This window comes from Pogoniulus pusillus, chromosome 34, assembly GCF_015220805.1.
Source record: "Pogoniulus pusillus isolate bPogPus1 chromosome 34, bPogPus1.pri, whole genome shotgun sequence".
NCBI lineage: Eukaryota > Metazoa > Chordata > Aves > Piciformes > Lybiidae > Pogoniulus > Pogoniulus pusillus.
In genome coordinates, this window is record NC_087297.1 from 11,720,919 (window position 1) to 11,741,014 (window position 20,096).

The 20,096-nt window shown below is 42.6% G+C and overlaps 1 protein-coding gene and 2 long non-coding RNA genes across 7 annotated transcripts in view; 1 reads left to right on the top strand and 2 right to left on the bottom strand.

The window, feature by feature from the left end:
- Nucleotides 1–20,096, top strand: part of LOC135189789 (uncharacterized) — a 122,724-nt gene that overhangs the window by 36,693 nt on the left and 65,935 nt on the right. For both annotated transcript variants that reach the window (XR_010308302.1, XR_010308301.1), the window contains exons 2-3: nt 13,658–13,810; nt 14,656–14,743. This is a non-coding gene — a long non-coding RNA (uncharacterized LOC135189789). The remainder of the gene's footprint in view (nt 1–13,657; nt 13,811–14,655; nt 14,744–20,096) is intronic.
- Nucleotides 578–2,024, bottom strand: LOC135189917 (uncharacterized). Its single transcript, XR_010308368.1, has 3 exons — nt 1,869–2,024; nt 1,296–1,610; nt 578–864 (listed from the first exon to the last, which is right to left on the bottom strand). It is a non-coding gene; the product is annotated as an uncharacterized LOC135189917 (long non-coding RNA).
- TOX (thymocyte selection associated high mobility group box) overlaps nt 13,761–20,096 on the bottom strand; it is a 232,783-nt gene continuing 226,447 nt past the window's right edge. For 2 of the 4 annotated variants that reach the window (XM_064170508.1, XM_064170507.1), the window contains exons 8-9: nt 15,792–15,943; nt 13,761–13,843 (exon numbers count right to left, since the gene is read on the bottom strand). In XM_064170508.1, the coding sequence (XP_064026578.1) occupies nt 13,807–13,843; nt 15,792–15,943 (189 nt within the window). In that variant the 3' untranslated portion in view covers nt 13,761–13,806. Of the gene's footprint in view, nt 13,844–15,791; nt 15,944–17,132; nt 17,327–19,748; nt 19,949–20,096 lie in introns of those variants that run through there. The other 2 variants (XM_064170511.1, XM_064170509.1) reach the window with 2 other exon arrangements.

Sequence of the window (20,096 nt, forward strand, 5' to 3'; positions counted from 1 at the left end):
AGAGCTCATGACTGTCTACAACTACCTGAACGGAGGCTGTATCCAGGTGAGGTTGGGCTCTTCTGCCAGGCAAGCAGCAAGAGAACAAGGGGACACAGTCTCAAGTTGTGGTGGGGGAGGTCTATGCTGGATGTTAGGAGCAAGTTGTTGTCAGAGAGAGTGTTTGGCATTGGAATGGGCTGCTCAGGGAGGTGGTGGAGTCGCCGTGCCTGGAGGTGTTGAAGCAAAACCTGGCTGGGGCACTTAGTGCCGTGGTCTGGTTGATTGTCTAGGGCTGGGTGCTAGGTTGGACTGGATGAGCTTGGAGGTCTGTTTCAGCCTGGCTGATTCTATGACTCTGTGTTCCTCCACTGAGTGTGAAAGTTCAGTCCCAGTGCTCTGTACAGCTGATGGTCTGGGTGCTGGACACTCTCGAGCACTTGGAAAGCTCTGCTGAAACGAGAGAAAACAGCAGGTGATGCCTGCTCGGGATCAGCTGTGATGAGCATGTTAATGAAGAGAACCTGGCATTTCCTATGTCCTGCTCCACTTGGTTACAACCAAGCTCTTTGAATGACAAAGAAAGAGCACACAGGACTAGAATTACTCCTTTATGTCCTCCTACCATCCCCTCAGCATGTTTATAGAGCCACAGTCATTTCATTGCTGGAGGGAATTCCCTACCTCCAGAAACGGGAGTGGATTTGCCTGTAGTAGCAATTAAGGTTTCCAGTAGTGAAGCCTCTCCAGTTTCCACACTCTGAATGCATTCCTCAAAGGAAGGACATCAAGACCACCAACAAAAAAATAGTAGGGAGATGAAGGATCTGCATCGTTGCATTTGGCAGAACATCTGCACCAGCTTTGGCAGAGATTGAAACAGTCCTGCAAAACAGCAAACACATCCAGGTTGTACAAAAAGATGCATCAATCAGATTCAGGAACTACATTTAATGCACTTTTTTGGTGGCATAAATTCTTTTAGAGGCTTCATCAACCACATCCTGTTAGGGATCTTACTTGATAGTAAGAGTGATGCTGATTAAAATATTAGACAGGAGAGACAGCTTCACTTCTGCAAGAAAATATTGTTAAATCCAAGCCTTGAGGCAAAAAAAAGAATGTTAAAAACAAACTTTGTTGTTTTCTTGCTTTCTGTATGAAAGCATTTGCACAAATGAAACTAATAGGTTTTTATCTAACCCATCTGATGGGGGAAAGGCATTAAAATGTAAAGTTGTGTACTGAAGCCCCTGGAGAATTGCTTTGAGAGCTATGTGTTAAATTCGAATAATAAGAGACTGCTACAGGGTTACCTTCTTTGGCAATTCCTGGGTTTGGGTTTATGAATCCAATGGATCCATTGCAGTATATCCATGTTTTCCTTGTTCTAGCCTTTGGAAAGGCTCCTACCTCTGGGCTCAGGTTCCATCAACCATGTAGTTCTGAAGCACCACCTCTTTGTGTGACTGCTTCCAACCAGTCTGCAGAAGGCAACTTCTGCTGGGAGCTCGGATGCAGGAGAATCCCACCCAGCTGTCAGGACTCTCTCCTCCTGGGTCCTACAAGTCTCCCCTAGGTATGGTTCTGTGATAAAGCCCAACAGGTAAAGGACTTTCCAGGGAGAGGCTCTGCAAGAAGGGAAATAAAGATGTTTGAGGGCTGTGACCAAGAAAATCAACGTTTCACTCTCACAAAAGCTTTGCAGTTTTAATCCAGACTTCCAGCAGTATGAGCCTCAGACATCTCTCACTTGCTACTTTAATCTTTTTTAATGTCAGCCCACAGTTAAGTTTGAAAACAGCACTCAGCTGTGGGACTTAAAAGATTACACTAAAGACAAATAAAACTTGGAGGCCTCCTGCTATCTGCAATTTGTAAAACCTCACCTGAGTTAAAGCTGTCCTCGGGGGGTCTGAGCACTGCCTCACAGCTGCTGGACTTTAGTTAGGACTAGAGCAGAAGAGTGGTTTTGAAACCGCTTAGATCTCAGCTACTCCTCCTCTAAATTACTCTGTGTCTCTGGGCGCAGCCCTTACCTTCTTTCAGCTTCATCTCCTTAACAAAACCCTGTAGCACCTGCTCCTGTGCCAGAGGAGTGGAGGGGCTCAGCTCATTATTTCCAAACTCTGAGCAGAAGTAGCTATCAGAAGCTGAAGGCTTACTCTACTAATTAGGGCATCAGACAGCCCTGATGAGATGCTTGTGAATGAACTTTGGAACTTCGTGTTGCTATAGAAGCTGTGCTACAAAAGACAGCAGGAAACAACTCTCTTGCATCTTCAGTGTTTAGCAATCCAACTGTGCTGATAGCACAAACATGGATCCAGGAGTTTCATTGTGAAGAAAGGCAGAATTACAAAGGGGACCTGCAAGCTTTGTGTCTGCAGAGATCTTACATCACAGAACCACAGAATCCTGGGGATTGGAAGGCACTTCAGGAGGTCATCCAGCCCAGCTCCCTAGATAAAGCAGAGTCACCCACAGTAGGTTGCCCAGGGTCACAAAGCCCAGGTGGGTTTGCAATCTCTCCAGAGAAGGAGACTCCACAACCTTTCTGGCAAGCCTGCTCCAGCACCCTCAAAAAAAGCTTTTCCTCACATTGAGGTGGAAGCTCCTGTGTCTGTGCTCACTGCTCTTTGTCCTATCACTGAGCACTATTGGAAAGAGTCTGTCCCTGTCCTTTTGACTCCCCTCCTTTATGTATTGATCAGCATTGAGAAGGTTGCCAAGGTTGCTGCCCCAGGCCCACAGCCCCAGCTCATACTGGAAAGACTTTGAACTAATTTGCTTGCAGTGAGATATAGTACCCCATGATCATCAAACATAGAATCATAGAATGCCAGGGGCTGGAAGGGACCTGGAAAGATCCTCTCGTCCAGCCCCCCTGCCAGAGCAGGATCACCCAGAGCAGCTCACACAGGAATGCACCCAAATGGTTCCTGAATATGTGCAGAGAGGGAGACTCCACAACCACCCTGGGCAGCCTGTTCCAGGGCTCTGGGAAAAAAAATCCTCCTCAGGTTCACATGGAACCTCCTGTGCCTCAACTTCCACCCATTGCCCTTGTCCTGGTCACCTCTCAGTCTCCTCCTTTCCAAGCCCCCAGCCCCAGCTCCCTCAGCCTCTCCTCATAAGGAAGATGTTCAACTTCCTTAATCATCTCTGTGGCTCTGTGCTGGAGTCTCTCAAGCAGCTCCTGTCCTTCTTGAGCTGGGAGCCTCAGAACTGGACACCTCCCTCGACCTACTAACCACAGCCTTTCTCATACATGCCAGAACAGCACTGGCCTTCCTGGCCACAAGAGCACATTGCTGGCTCATGGCCATCCTTCCATCCACTATGCTGTGCACAGAGCTGGGCAGTGTTTACACAGGAGAAGCCTCAGTGTTCTCTAGAGGTTTTCTCTCTCTTTTTTTTTTTTTTTTTCCTTCCCCCCCCTCCCCCTCTGTCCCCTATGCTGGAGCTGTACAGATTGTAAGGCAAACCCTCTTAGAAAATTAGCTTAGAGCAGCACCTGAAACATGCACTGGAAGGTGCCCAGAGAAGGGCAGCAAAGCTGGTGAGAGGCCTGGAGCACAGCCCTGTGAGGAGAGGCTGAGGGAGCTGGGGGTGTGCAGCCTGCAGCAGAGGAGGCTCAGGGCAGAGCTCACAGCTCTCTACAACTGCCTGAAAGGAGATTGTAACTAGGTGGGGGTTGATCTCTTCTGCCAGGCAACCAGCAACAGAACAAGGGGACACAGTTTCAAGTTGTGCCAGGGGAGGTCTAGGCTGGATGTGAGGAGGAAGTTGTTGTCAGAGAGAGTGATTGGCATTGGAATGGGCTGCCCAGGGAGGTGGTGGAGTCACCGTGCCTGGAGGTGTTGAAGCAAAGCCTGGCTGGGGCACTTAGTGCCATGGTCTGGTTGGTTGGCCAGGGCTGGGTGCTAGGTTGGACTGGATGAGCTTGGAGGTCTCTTCCAAGCTGGTTGATTCTATGTGATACTTTGAGCCCTCAGACATTACATGATGTGTGCCCAAGCCTCTGTGAAGCACTGGAGCATGGAGCAGCTCCTCCTCAGGTGCTCTCAAAGGCATCCATCCTTAATCTAACATAGTTGTTTTTTTTTCAAGTGGCCATGCATCCATCATGTGCTTGGTAAATTCAGAGTTATAAAAGCAGAAGTACTTTGTTCCAAGTCTGAAATTTTCTGACCTGCACTTCCAGCCTCTGGCCATGGCTGTGGGTCCTCTGCTCCTGCCTGCTGTGTGTGCGGGGCACTCTCCGGCCGCGTCCTCGCCGCTCAGCCGGCTGCCGGTCTAAGGGCTGCTGGATTACAGTTGTGCTCTGCAAACAAAATTCACATCTGTTCTGACAACTTATTTCAACCTGATGCAACTTGAAAAGGTCGAGATTAATCCCAGAAAATCAGACTTCTATTGGAAAGGCCAAATCAACTTTAATTGTAACACATGGCTATTTGTACTGGCGTTCAGCTGCAGCCCCTTAGCCCTCTTTCCATTGGTATTATTTGTTTCTGAGCTCGCTGCTAAAGCCTGCAATTCAAACTGAAATGTTTGAAGTAAAGGAACAAAAATAACAGCTGACATCTTTCCTTTTGCTGGTCCCCCCTGACCCCAGGTACTTTGTCTGCCTGGCTTCTATGACTTTTGTTTATCAGAGCAAAACCCTCAAATCGCAGGAGATGTTGGCTCATTTGCTAGGGATGAGAGGTGTCTGCTGGACTTTCACACCCCCTCCTTGCCTGCTGGTTTTACCCATCACAGCCTGGGGGGATGAACCACTCGCGCTGGTGGTCTGCCTCCTGCCAACCTTTGATAGAGGCTAAGGCTGTTTAAAACCCCTTTGCATTAGGGCAGTTGCAAGCTGTGGTTTGCTGCGTGGAGGTGACTCGCTGCATCACCCTCCCCACGGCATGGCACGGGGGACAGGTTGGTGTAGCACCTTGCTAACCACCCAGCTGTTATCAACTCGGCCATCGAGCCAGCAACTGACATGTGAGCTCTCAGATCCCCTGAAAAGTGACAGGACGAGAGAGACTCATTTGGCAACACGTTGCTCTTGCTGTTTGGCCTGGAGAAAGATACTCAAAGTGGTAAGATTGTTTAGCAACAGCTGGCAAGCACCCGGGTGTGAGCCTGCTTTTCAGACATGACAGGCACTTACAGGAATGTTGCCAGATACAGCTGTTTAAAATCCTTAATAAACAGCAAGTCAATACTAATCTTTGCCAAATTAATCTTTTCCTTGACAGCCCATCAGAGCAATTATGCTCCGACTCGCTGTAAACACACAATTGTCAGTGGGTAAGGATCTTCTCCGCAGCATACTGTGGAGTTCTGCACACAGCTTGTTTTCCAAAGAGGAAGGATTCCTTTTCTGCCCCCACCCTTTTTTCCCCCCTCTCTCTTCTGTTTTATTTTCTGCCCAATTAGATGTTTGGTATTAGCCTGAACAAAATTTCTTTATCGAGTGTCTATCGCAGCAAGCCCTTAATAGAATGTGAAACGATGACAGCGGCAGGATCCATGCAGATGCACATTTGCTAGTGGGTTCCTCTAATTAGGCAGTAAGTGTGACAGACTCTGAAATGTTACAAGTCATTGTTCTCACTTGTCCTCCTGTCGGTGGAGTAAGAACTACATTTGAGCGGTGATTTAATGTGCTGCTGGGTAATAATAAAATACATGGCTGTGCAAAGGAGAGCCAGCGCTGCCCGGGAGACCTGGCACAGAGCACTCTGTGTTCTCTCAGCAGCTCAGCACCTCCTGCAGCACTTTGCCCACCAAACTACATTTTACTTAAATGCCAAAGGGCCTGAAGACATCAGATAAATAATTAACAGGGCAATGGCTGTGTATCTATCTCTAAATCATCTATCTTTGGATCTATATATCTATGAAAAGAAATCTATAGCTGTATCTGTATCATCTCTAGGTCTATATTTATATCTATTTCCAATCTGTATCTATACATATCTATACCTTTAGCTCCTATATCATTTATATCTATACCTGTAGCATCTGTATCCTAGAGCTATGTAATTTATATCTATACCTGTAGCACCTGTATCATTTATACCTGTACCACTTATATCCTATATCATTTATATCTATACCTGTAGCATCTATATCCTATATCAGTTATTCCTATACCTGTAGCATCTGTATCCTACAGCTGTGTAATTTAGAATCATAGAATCAACCAGGTTGGAAGAGACCTCCAAGCTCATCCAGTCCACCCTAGCAACCAGCCCTATCCGACCAACTAGACCATGGCACTACATACACCTGTAGCATCTATATCCTAGAGCTATGTAATTTATACCTATACCTGTAGCACCTATATAATTTATACTTATACCTGTACCACTTATATCCTGTATCTATATAATTTATATCTATACCTGTAGCATCTATATCCTGTATCATTTATACCTATACTTGTAGCATCTGTATCCTACAGCTGTGTAATTTATAGCTACACCTATAGCATCTATATCATTTATATCTATACCTGTACCACTTATATCCTATACCTGTATCATTTATATCTATACCTGTAGCATCTCTATCCTATATAATTTTTATCTATACCTGTAGCATCTATACTTATTTTTCTCTATCCATACCTATATCTTCTATCTAATCTATAATCTCTTATCTCTATCTACCTACCTATTCGATGTGAGTTCTAAGGAGTAACTGCTGTGTAGGTTACATACAGCTCTTTACTTTTCACAGTGAGTGTAAAATAAGTATTTTTACCTACTCCATTTCCCGGAGCACAGCAGGAGATCTCTGTGGATCTGCCATGTGTACAGTATAAGCAGTAGGCAGGCAGAGTCTTGGAAGGAGTATTCCAGGTTGAGATAATGTCTCAGGAAGTTGAGCAAGGTGGTAAGAGGATGCTTTACCTTCCAGTAATGAGCTCTTCTATTGTTGGGTTTCCTGTTTACAAAGGAGCCTCGCAGTGAATATTTGGCAGAGACACCATTGGAATGAGGAAGTGGTGAGAGAGGGAAGTGGGCAGGAGCATTTACCTTTGGCTGCGCATGGCTGCGGCCCCCCCATGAGTACTTTACTTACTGTGTGTGGATGGCTGCAGGGGTGAAACTCCTACAGCAGGTCCCCGGGAAGAGCTTTGCATCAGAGGCAGCAGCTGGATGGGCTTTCTGCTCCGACCTTTGGGAGTTCGGTGATGGAGAGACTGGGACTTGTGTCACCAGAACAGGGCACCCTGAGAGCAGCAAGAACTGTAAAGAGCCTTTCCTTTTCAAAACCTTTGCAAGCAAATGGGATTCACATCTTGCAGACACAGATGTTTCTAGGCTTGCATCTTGCCTACCACTTCTTCAAATAATCCTAAACCCAGCCTAATTTCAAAGAAAGGAGGACAGTGTCCCTTGCTTTCCATCACTTTGACAGATGTCTTTATCACATTCACTTGCTGTTGCTGTGCTCCTTCAACCTGTGGTTTGCTTTGTCCCTGTGTGCTTTCTCATTAGCATCCTTATAACAGATGGTGAGCTACAGCTTAGGTAGAGGTGGTACCGTGGTGCCTAAGCCACCTAAGGATGGGGCACCTCTTCATGAACTTCGGTGAAGTTTCACCTGCTTAGGAGAGGCTTCAAACCTTCTAGGCTCCACTTACTGACAATTTGTACCTGTCAATACACAGCTGAAAACAAGTGGCAGATTGTCCTTGGAGGGCAACCATTGTTCTTACCCAAATCCAGATATGAAGCACTGACCTTTGTGCACTGAAGCTGGATCTTTCCTTTGGAACCAAGTGGCTTCAGCATAGCCCTGGCCAAAGCTGCTGCTCTTCCAGTAAGGCTGTCCCATCCAAACAAAGCCCAGGCACAGAACCATGCTTAAAGCACTGCATGCTGCCCAGCAAACACACCACAGGTTCCCCTTCTTAAAGACTGAGAGACACCAACTAGCCAGAGGTTCATACAGAATAAGTATTTTATTCAGGATGTATTTTTTTTTCTTTTTAATTATTATTTACATTAAAGTTTTCTTGTATTTTGAACTCTGCTTGGATACTGAAATTAACAACTTTATGTGACTGCACACCTGCCCCAAAAGAAATGAAGATAACACAGCTCTTTTCTGCAAAAGGAAAACTGCCTGACAAAACCAAAGCTGATTTCTCTCATCCCCAGTAATTATCTTCTCACTTTAGAATTAATATGAGTGGAAAATGTAGTTTACTATAATATAATAAATAGAAGACATTGGGTAATTAGTAGTGCTGGTGGATTTCTAAAGTACTAAACAAACAATAAACTGTGAATTGAATCATGAGTTCTCATCCAGTTTCAAGACAGGAAAATTAGAGCTCTCAGCTACAGTCATTTGAGTAATCACATCTGATCTGCATTATTTATTAGTTGTTACATGCCAAGTGATTCTGCTTGTACACTGCCTGAAATCATTCCAAAGCAAGCCTGCCTTTCTCTTCTGTTTCCTAAAGAACAATTGATGGCATTGCATAATGTCATAGAGTCATAGAATCAGTCAGGGTTGGAAGGGACCACAAGGATCATCTAGTTCCAACCCTCCTGCCATGGGCAGGGACACCCTACCCTAGATCAGGATGCATTTTATCTGGGCTGCTTGCTTTGTTGCACATAGGAAACACAAACCAGTGGCTACTCTCTATTAGCTGGACAGGCAGGTGGGCTGAAGTCCTCCAGAATTAGATTTTCAGAGCTCTCCCAGTCCCAAACTACTGACAAAATGCCTTTTTTCAAGAGGATTGTCTTTCTTTTCTACATCTTTTCCCCTGTGGATGTTGAATTTACCTTTCGATTTGGGATGTGTTGGCCTCAAGCTGAGGATGAGGAGGTTTAGATTGGACATTAGGAATAAAGGTTTTCATGGAGAGAGTGGTCAGGGACTGGAATGAGCTGCCCAGGGAGGTGGTGGAGTCTCCCAGCCCGGCTGTGTTTAAGGGTTATTTGGATGTGCTGCTTAGGGCTATGGTTTAAGGTGACTCTTGTAGAGTAGGGTTCTAGGTTGCCCTTGGTGATCCTCAGGGGCTTTTCCAACCTGCATGGTGCTGTGATCCTGTGATCCCTGAAATTCTAGCACCTGATGCATATACAATAAATTGGCTGAAGCATATTTGGTGATAATTCTGTGGGTAGTATTTTGATCCCACTGGAAATAGTTCAACACCACTGATCGAATTGGAGTTCCCCTGGCAAAATCTGGAGTTCCCCTGGCAAAATTTGGAATTCTCTTGGTAATATTTTAATTCCCACTGATAATATTTGAATTCCACTGCTAACATTTTGAATTCTTTTGGTAACTTTTTAATTCCACTGGCAAAACTTTTTAATTCCACTGGCAAAACTTTTTAATTCCATGGTAATATTTTGAATTCTGTTGCTAAGATTTTAATTCCACTGGCAAAATTTTTAATTCCATGGTAACATTTTAATTCTGTTGGCAAAATCTTCAATTCCACCAGCAAAAATTGTTGATTCTGTTGGTTGTATTTTTATTCCACTAGTAAAATTTTTAATTCTACTGGCAAAAATTTTAGTTCTGCAGTAATATTTTCAATTCTGTTGCTAATATTTTAATGCCACTGGCAAAATTTGTAATTCCACTGGTAAAGTTTTAATTCCACAGTAATAGTTTCAATTCCATTGGTGAAATTTGTAATTCCACTTGCAAAATTTGTAATTCCACAGTAAAATTTTCAATTCTGTTGGCAATGTTTTAATCCCACTGATTAATATTTGAATTCCCCTGCTAAAATTTTGGATTCTGCTGGTAATATTTTAGTGCCACTGGCAAAAGTTGTAATTCCACATTAATCTTTGCAATTCTGTTGGCAATATTTTAAATCCACTGGGAACATTTTTCATTCCACTGACAAAAGTTTTAATTTCACCAGCAAAATTTTTCATTCTCTTGGTAATATTTTAATCCCCCTGATGATGCTGAAATTCTACTCCTACCATTTTGAACTCTGTTAGTAATATTTTCATTCCAATGGCAACATTTTTCATTCCACTGGCAACATTTTGAACTCTACTGGCAAAATTTTTTAATCCCATGGTAATATTTCAATTCTCTTGGCAAAATCTTCAATTCCACCAGCAAAAGTTTAGATTCTGTTGGTAATATTTTAATCCCACTAATAACTTTTGAATTCCACTGCTAACATTTTGAATTCTGTTGGTAATATTTGAATTCCACTGGCAAAAGTTTGAATTCCACTGCCAAAATTTTACTTCCACTGCCAAAATTTGAATTCTAAAGTAACATTTTGAATTCTGCTGGTAGCATTTTAATCCCCCTGGCAAATCTTTTCATTCCACTGGCTAAAGTTTTAATTCCACAGCAATATTTTGAATTCTGTTGGCAATATTTTAATCCCACTGATAACATTTGGATGCCATTGCTAACATTTTGAATTCTGATGGAACTATTTTAATTCCACTAGGAAAAAATTTAATCCCACTGGCAAAAATTCTAATTCCACAGGAACCTTTTGAGTTCTCTTGGTAATACCTTAATTCCCCTGGCAACATTTTTCATTCCACTGGCAAAAGTTTTAATTCTACTGGCAAAAATTTTCATTCCATGCCAATATTTTGAATTCTGTTGGCAACATTTTTAATTCCACCAGCAAAATTTCTAATTCCACCAATAATATTTGAATTCCACTGCTAACATTTTGAATTCCATTGGCAATCTTTTCATTCCACTGGCAAAACTTTTTGATTCCACTCTAATATTTTGAATTCTGTTGGAAACATTTTAATTCCAGTGGCAAAATTTTTAATTCTACGGGCAAAATTTTTAAACTCCATGGTAATATTTTGAATTCTGTTGGCAAGATCTTTAATTCCACTGGCAGAATTTTGAATTCTGTTGGTAATATTTTAATCCCACTGATAACAGTTGAATTCCACTGCTAGTATTTTGATTTCTGTTGAAAATATTTCAATTCCACTGGCAAAATTTTAACTCCAAAGGCAAATTTTTTAGTTCCACTAGCAACATTTTCAATTCCACTAGTAAAATTGTGAATTTCATTGGCAATATTTTAATCCCACTGGTAAGACTGGAATTCCACTGACAATATTTTGATTCTGCTGGCAATAGTTTTAATTCTACCAGTAACATTTTTAATGCCATTGCTAAAATTTTAATCCCTTGGCCAAATTCTTTCATTCCACTGGCAATATTCTTTAATTCTACTGATAATGTTCTTTGATGACTTTGATAATATTATAGAATAGAATTCCACTGGCAGTGTTCTTTAATTCCACTGGCAGTGTTCTTTAATTCCACTGGCAGTGTTCTTTAATTCCACTGGCAGTGTTCTTTAATTCCACTGGCAGTGTTCTTTAATTCCACTGGCAGTGTTCTTTAATTCCACTGGCAGTGTTCTTTAATTCCTTTGATAATATTTTAGAATAGAATAGGATTCCATTGCAAATATTATTTAATTCCACTGGTGATGATTTTTAATTCCACTGGTGATATTTTAATTCCAGTGGCAATATGTTTTGAGTTCCACTGGTGAAGTTAAGTTTTTAGTTCCACTGGTGAAGTTAAGTTTTTAGTTCCACTGGTGAAGTTAAGTTTTTAGTTCCACTGGTGAAGTTCTTAATTCCCCTGGCCAACTTTTAACCCCACTTCACTAAATTAACCCAAGCTTCAAGAAGCAGCACTATGCACTTTTATCCAGTTAGGCTTGGTTCAAGTTAAGAACCTGGTTCAGTTGCTTCAAGTCTTAGTTTTCAGGCAACTTCCTGCTACAATGCTTTAAAAAGGGACTTACTCAAAATTATTTTCTCCCCTTCCCCTTTCCCCCTCTTTCCTTTGACCACAAAACCCCCAAACCAAACCAGAAATAAGTATTGGTTACCTTCATTGTCTGCCAGTAAAGCAGGTCTGGTGTTACATAAGTCACTGTAAAAACTAAATAAAGTATTCACATCAAGTTGTGAACCATTTGTGCCAGCAAAAGTTAAAGCCTCAAAGAAACCTCTTTAAAATGCTAACAAATGTACTTACAAACACCTATATTTATTATTTCATAAATAGGCGCAACAGCTTCCATAAAAAAAAAGGAAAAATAAAGAATAAAAGGCCAAAAAAACCAACCCCAAACCCAACCCAAATAACTCCCCCCTCCCCCCCCCCCAAAAAAAAAAGATTAAATACAGACACAGTATGAAGAAACAATAATACACAGCCATATGTCAAGGTTATAATTTAGCTGTCTCCAATCTGTTTCTGCGGCTAATAAAATATCAGGTAAGCATTTGGCAGTTTTGTACATAACCAGACTGAAATGACTTTTACTAATAACCAGCACACATAAAGTGAGTTCTCTTTCAAAAAAAAAAAACCAACACAAAGCTTTCAATTCTTTTTTCTTTAGGCAGTACAAAATAAATGTGTTTGCTCTTTATCAACATTAGGGGGTTATTCTTCCCCCCCCCCTCCCCCCACCCCTGTGTTTATTTCAGGAGACAAAGCCAAATACTTTTTTAATGAATATCATTTGGAAATATTTTACTTTTCCATGGTTTATTATTAGGGTTTTTTTGTTTTCATTTCCCCCTCCTCCCACCCCAAATACTTTGCAAATATGGAACTATGAATTCTATACTCCAAATACTTTGAAGACATAGAACCATGAGTTCTATACTCCAAATACTTTGAAAATACAGAACCATGAGTTCTATACTCCAAATACTTTAAATATACAGAACTATGAATTCTATACTCCAAATACTTTGAAGATATAGAACCATGAATCCTATATTCCAAATGCTTTGAAGATATAGAACCATGAGTTCTATACTCCAAATGCTTTGAAGATGTAGAACCATGAGTTCTATACTCCAAATGCTTTGAAGATGTAGAACCATGAGTTCTATACTCCAAATGCTTTGAAGATGTAGAACCATGAGTTCTATACTCCAAATGCTTTGAAGATGTAGAACCATGAATCCTATACTCCGAATACTTTTAATATATAGAACTATGAGTCAGCTGTTTAAAAATGAAGTAAAAATAGGAATTTGCCAATTTAACCCTTCTTGTGAAATCAACCAACTGGAATGAGCCAGTTTCAATTACAATTAGCTACAAAAAAAAAAAACCAACCCCAAAACAAACCCAAACAAAATAAACCAAAACAACTCCTCCCCTCCAAAAGAAACCCCAAACATTCACATTTTATACTCTAGGAGAGTGTAACATAGATGCTATTTACAAACTTGCTATGACTGCTACATCAAGCCATTTAAAAAGTCTTTAGTAGTTTCATATAAACACCCATTATGAAAAACCAATGGAAAAATCCAGGACTTTTATCCGAGACATCTACAGTTGCTAAGGCAGTTACTATCGCAGCACTTCACAGCAAAAAAAAAAAAAGAGAAACCAAAAACAAACAAAAGAAAAAGAAACAAAACCCAACATAAAATCTGAATGGTCCAAGTTTCCTTCAGGGAAGAAGAAAAGCAATGTCCGTTACAGGATCTCAGGGTAGGGCTAGAAGGAGAAAAGAAAGAGACAAAAAGAAAGAAAAGGGGGGGGGGGGGGGAAAGAGAGGGGGAGAGTTGGGGCAGAGGAAAGGAAAAGAAAGAAGCAAGGCTATATATTTGTTTGTTTGTTTTCTTTCCAGAGTGGGTGACCCACAAGCTCAAATAGTCCTAAGTGCTTAGCAACTTGTATTTCCTAATAAAATGCAGAACTGCCTCAACTGCACAAAGCAATCTGTGATGAAAAGACTTCCCTGCATTCCTCAGTGGAAAGGAGAGGTGGTTCCGATTTTCAGGTAAGGTAGAGCGCTTTGTCCCTCTGCATGCCCCTGGTCAGAGAGAAAAAGAACAAATGTTGAGGCTTGGTTGGGTTTTTTTTTCCTTCTTTTGGTCAAATTTGTCACATTTTTAGTGCTGTTCTTCCCACCCCCGAATTATAGAATCATAGAATTGTAGAATCAGCCAGGTTGGAAGAGACCTCTATGATCATCCAGCCCAACCTAGCACCCAGCCCTGGCCAATCGACCAGACCATGGCACTAAGTGCCCCAGCCAGGCTTTGCTTGAAAACCTCTATGGGCAGTGACTCCACCACCTCCTTGGGAGCTACAGACCTCCAGCTAGCCTCTGTCCCACTGACCACAACTCTCTGACTGCTTTCCTTTAACCAGTTCCCAAGAAAGCTTTACTCTTAATCTCCTCCTCCCTTTCCAAAACCCAGACTGCTTCTGTTCTTCCACAGCTTTACAGCTTGTTTGGTTTGGAGTCTGCCAGGGTGTGAGCAGGGCTGAGTAACCGAACAGACTTAGGTCATTCTGATAAGGAGACACAGCTGCAGAAAAGTGGCCTTGGGAGGCTGGCAGAGAAGCTGCTACCTGTAGCTGAGCTGTGTGAGGGCAGGCTGGGCAGCCCTGAGAACGGGAAAACACTGTGGCTAGCTGTGCAAAGGGGGACTAAGGGGGGTAGTTGGTCAGGTCTGCCTCTATGCATGTGGACAGCCCATGCTCTGCTTTGTAAGCCTACCAGAAGCACACACCCCTGTACTGAATCCACGCTGTAAGCACCACTCTTAGCTTCAATAACGGATTGACCACCTATGCACCACGTTGCTATGAGTCCCTGTCTTTCCTGCTCCTGCACAGCTTAAGTGAGGCCAACTCGACAGGAGCCCAAGAGCACCACAGAGCAAGCTGCACTGCAGAGCCACTTCATGCCAAAGCTACAGCAAAGGTAGGTCAAGCCCATGCCCAGGGCTTCACATCTACACAGAGTATAGATGAGGTCTGCTCAAAGAGCTTCTGCCAATGGCAAGTTAAGCTCTGTGGGCACTCAGGGGGCTCTGCTGGGAATTATTGCAGAGTGCCTTTTCCAGAAGACCCTGCTTAAACTCTGCCTTGGTTAGTAGCAGTTCCAGTCAAGGTATTCTGGACTAGTAGCCAGAAAAAAATCTTGTTCAGTTCTAGTTTGAGTTACAAAACCACTTTAAAACAGCAATGAAAGTGAAATTCTCGGTCTGAACAAACACAATGGATGAAACTGTTCTTTGTGTTTGTTTGTCTGGGCTTGATTTGACACTTTGGTAGCAAACAAAATCTTTTATCTGTCTTTGCACTGGAGATTCACATTAAGGCCCAGGGGAGGTCAGACTGTTCACAGGGCACAACATCTGTAGTTTAAAACTCAAAAGATACCTCCTGTTCAGAGTCTTAAATGTTCAGTTCGTGGGGCAGTAACGTGGCTCCACAGAAATCATGCTGCAGAAGGTTTGAAGGAGCTGCAAACCTTGTGGTAGGGGCCTGGAGCTTCTACAGCTATGGTGTTTGTTTGTGGTTACAGTTGTGTGATATCTGTGCCATTCCCTTCTCTCATATCCCATGCACTACCCTTGCCTCTCACTCATGTGAGCTTTCATGTTTAGCCTGGCAGCAAGCTCTCCTCAGCAATGCAGCACTTGGTGACAATAGTTCAAGCCATTTGCCTCTAGCAAGCTTGAAATTTGTTTCCTACACCTTCTCCCTATGATTTTGGATGTGATTTCCTAAGGATTGGAAGCTCCCTAAGACAAAGTATGAGCGCTCTAAGGCAGCAACAATGTCTAGCAAGTGTTTGCACTGAAAACTTGCTCTCCCACACCTGCTGGATAAATACAGGAGCATCACAAGATGCACTTCTGAAATGCTGCAGGGAAAGCAGGCAAGCCAACTGCTCCCAAATCCTCCACCAGACACTCGTGTCATGAATGTTGCTCAACACAAGGTGGCATTCAGTGGCTGCTTACCCATTACTGCAGTAGTCATTATTCCAGTCCACAGTCTGTGCTGGAGGATTTCTGCACCCTGAACGAACGTACTCCATTGCTTGGGTAACAACTTGTGCAGCTGTTGATGTTGGGTTGATGATATTCTGATAATCAGGCTGGAGAGTAAATCCCTAGAGGAGAGAGCAAATGCATTACGATGTAGGGAAAACGAGCAACAGGTTGGGTGCATTGAAAGCAAACAAACTGTGTGCTGGGAGATGGTGGAATAATTCCTTTCTTGCAGGTGTTATCAAACTTGAAATAGGAGAAAAAAAAGATATTTCAATGCTTTCTAAGTTTGAAAGTCTTTTTCTTTGCTTTGAGAAATGAAATGCTGCCAAATCCTTTCTAGCTAGAACACAGTCGCAGGATGGAACTAAAAGGGACAGGGCAGAAACAATTCAAAACCAAGAGAACAACTCAATCAGCACTGGGGCAAAAAGGTCTGTTTGCTCCTTTGGGCTTCCATTTAGCTGAAATGTAAGGACACACACAAGTTGTTAATTCCCAGAATATGCAACAGAATCCTTTTGAAGGCTGCAGGCAGCAGGTGGCTGACTGTTTTATTAGGCTACACCTATTCACATATTGTTCTCAAAAGCCTTTTTCTTCATTCAGTCACAAAGGGACCATCTGCTGCTTCTTTTATTTGTACTTTTTCCTCTCAACTAAACAGAAATCCAAGCAAAGCTTTTTTAACAGTTGTGGGACTAATGTAGTGAAAGTAGCACAGAATAACTTGCTGTTTGAAACCAAGGAGAAAAGGGGGGGGTGTGGAAGTGGAAACTACAAAGAGGCATCTAACCTGCTCCCTGAAATATCTGTTGGATGAAAAGTCAGACTAATTTTCAGAGGCTGTTTCAAATGTTGTGTTTCAAACGTTGTGTTTCAAGCCAGTAGAACAACTGAAATGTCAAGGCTAGGGTATGTGCTTCCCCCTCTGCCCATGTACAACACGTCCCTGTAATGCTAGGGCTGCTTGGGGTGAAAGTATGGGAATGCTGTAGGAAAGCTGCTGAAAAACCCAGAGCAAACTCCTGCCCGGGGGCAAGGATGTACAATTCCCTCTCAGGTTAACTGGCTATGTAGCTGCTCGGTCAGAAACTGAACTTGAACCAAGATGTCTAGTTTGAAACCCCACTCCTTCTGGCCCAAGTCCACATAGAGGATAGCTCAGCACTTTTACTTTTAAATTCCAGTGCTCTATGTGTGATCACTTCTTACACACAGACTTCATTAGGGCAGGGATTTTGTGGGGAGCTGGTTTTTTTCTGCAGGTTTAAAGTCAGCCATGCTACCATTAGCCAAGAGAGGCTTTGCATGGGCCCCTCCATCCATGGAAATGAGCTTCCTTCAAATGCAACATGCCACTTGCTTCTTCACATCCCTCTTCCTTGGTGCATTATACTCTGGCTCTTGTCCTGCTGGTGTCTCTCATGTACACTGTCACCTCCCTCCACACAGGCTGCACACCCCCAGCTCCCTCAGCCTCTCCTCACAGGGCTGTGCTAAATCTAGATTATGTTTATAATAATAAAATGATATTATTAAACGATATAAAAATATATTAATGATTTAGAATATACAACGATTTAATTAACGATTCAAAACATTAATATTTAATAAATTAATAACCATTAATATACTATTTAATAACTTTCTCATCAACAAGAAAAAAAATAAAGCCCCAAACCTCTGGAAACACAGCTCCAAAGAGTGGCTGCAGACAGCCTGGTACCAGGCTTGTAGTAGATATTTGTGTATTATTTCTGCAAGCCCTCACCAAACAATAATGAACCAAACAAAAAAGTGCTCAGAAAATGAGTGCTTCCAGGTCTAATTAAACAATGCTGAATGTTTTTGCATCGTAATGCTCCAGAGAAAAGTGCCAACTGTTTTGCAACCTGCCTGGAATTTTAAATTTCATTTTCTTGTTCCAGATTGAAATTAAAAAAAAAAATAAAAATAGGGAACTTGATAAAGATTAATTCGATGTCAGGAGGGACATTTGCTCTTTAATTAGATTTCTGTAGCCCTAGCAGTTTCCTTGTGCCACTGTAGCAAGTCCTAAAAAGCCTGCAGCAGCACTGAACAGTGATCCTCATCTCCACACTTTACTGGGAACTAATTTCATTTCCTGCTTGTCTGGAGAGGTATTTTCAACAGGCATCAATGTTTTTGTCTCCACAACTGATTTATTCATCAATCTCAATGTGATATTTTAAACCTTTAAATTACATCCAAATCCTAAAGCATCTGTTTATTACACAAGGAAATTGAAAATCTGTCTGTGTGATATCATACAAAGATTTTTCCTTAAGGTTATAAAGGAAGTTGACAGATATTAATGATTTTTTTTTTTCTCTTGACCTCATTCGAAGACAAAGCTTAAAAAAAAACACCCCACCAAAATAGAAGGAGAAATCTGGACAGCAGGTCCCTGAGTTTACTGTATAGAAAATACACCAGAAAGAAAGGAAAAAAGAGGCTATTATTTTTGGCAGGCTGTGGAAATCAGTTTGCTATATACATTTATTTTCCAAAGGGAAAGAAACACCTAAAAGCAGACTGAAAGGAGTTATTACTTAACAAAGAAAACACAATCAGATGTGACATGCATTCAGCTTCTGCTGCTTTGTTGTGCACACACTTGCAGGTGTGGTTGCTAGACATTAATAATCAGAGAATCAGAGAATGGTCTGGGTTGGAAGGGACCGCTGAAGGTCATCTAGTCCAACCCACCCTGCAATCAGCAGGGGCATCCTCAACTAGATCAGGTATCCAGTCTAATAAATCTAGGTTTGCTTCCTCTACCTGTGGACAGGTGGGACAGAGATTGTCATGGAGCTCATCAGAGAATCACAGAATCAGTCAGGGTTGGAAGAGACCACAAGCACCATCTAGTTCCAACCTCCCTGCCTCTGTCTTTGTATATCCAATGTAGAAACCTAAGGCTTCTCTGTTTCCATTATAGTATCATAGAATCAGTCAGGGTTGGAAGGGACCACAAAGATCATCTAGTTCAGTCATCTTTGCCAGGGGCAGGGACACCTCACACTAGATCAGGCTGGCCAGAGCCTCATCCAGCCTGGCCTTAAACACCTCTAGGGATGAGGCTTCTGCCACCTCCCTGGGCAACCTGCTCCAGGTTCTCATCACCTTCATGGGGAAGAACTTCCTAACACCCAGTCTGAATTTACCCATTTCTAGCTTTGTGCCATTCCCTCTAATCCCACCAATGCTTGGGTGAAGGATTTTGAGCAGCAGAGAAGATGCTTCCAACAGGGCTACTTAAAAGAACTTCTTAACAAGGGACTGGGTGCATTTGGGAGGGAATAAAACCTTGCCCATAGAATAGAATAAAGCAGGTTGGAAGAGACCTCCAAGCTCATCCAGCCCAACCTAGCACCCAGCCCTGTCCAATCAACCAGACCATGGCACTAAGTGCCTCATCCAGGCTTTGCTTCAACACCTCCAGGCACAGCGACTCCACCACCTCCCTGGGCAGCCCATTCCAATGCCAATCACTCTCTCTGCCAACAACTTCCTCCTAACATCCAGCCTAGACCTCCCCTAGGGTGAAACGCTGGCTGAGGTTGCTCAGAGAGGTGGTAAAACCTCATCCCCAGAACCATTGCCCATCAGGTTGTCTGGGGCCCTGAGTGACCTGACCTAGTTGAAGACGTCCCTGCTGACTGCAGGCCAGTTGGCCTAGATGACCTTTAAAGGTCCCTTCAAACCCATAACCATTCTGTGATTCTATGATTCTCTGGAAATACTGACAATGAAAAACCAAAAACCACTGCATGGGGACAGTGTGGACAGACACTTATTTCCAGTTAAAAAAGGTTCTGCCTAGCCAAAGGAAGCGATGAGTGCAGCATAAACTAACATCCTCATCTTCACTTCAGCATGTTCAACACAACCTGTGTTTCTTCATGTTCCCTCCAACTGTTCCATGTCACAGTCAGCACAAGGATAACAAACAGCAATTTTTTTTCCCCAGACATGCCTGCCTTTTGTTTGTAAAATGTGCTTCCCAAAGATGGAACATTTCACTTATTGCAGATAGAGCTGTGGACACTTCTGTTTGAGGCACACCTCCTGGATTGGGCAGGGGAGGCAGGGATGGTCTTCTGAAGAATGTTACGATCATCATGGTTAGCACAAACAGTTCTACTGAAGTCCTCCATCATCTGCATAAACTCATTCACTTACTCTTGCTGTTGAAAGTCTAAGCCCTCAGACCCATACTGCTACAGTTTTGTAACTCTGCAAAATCAA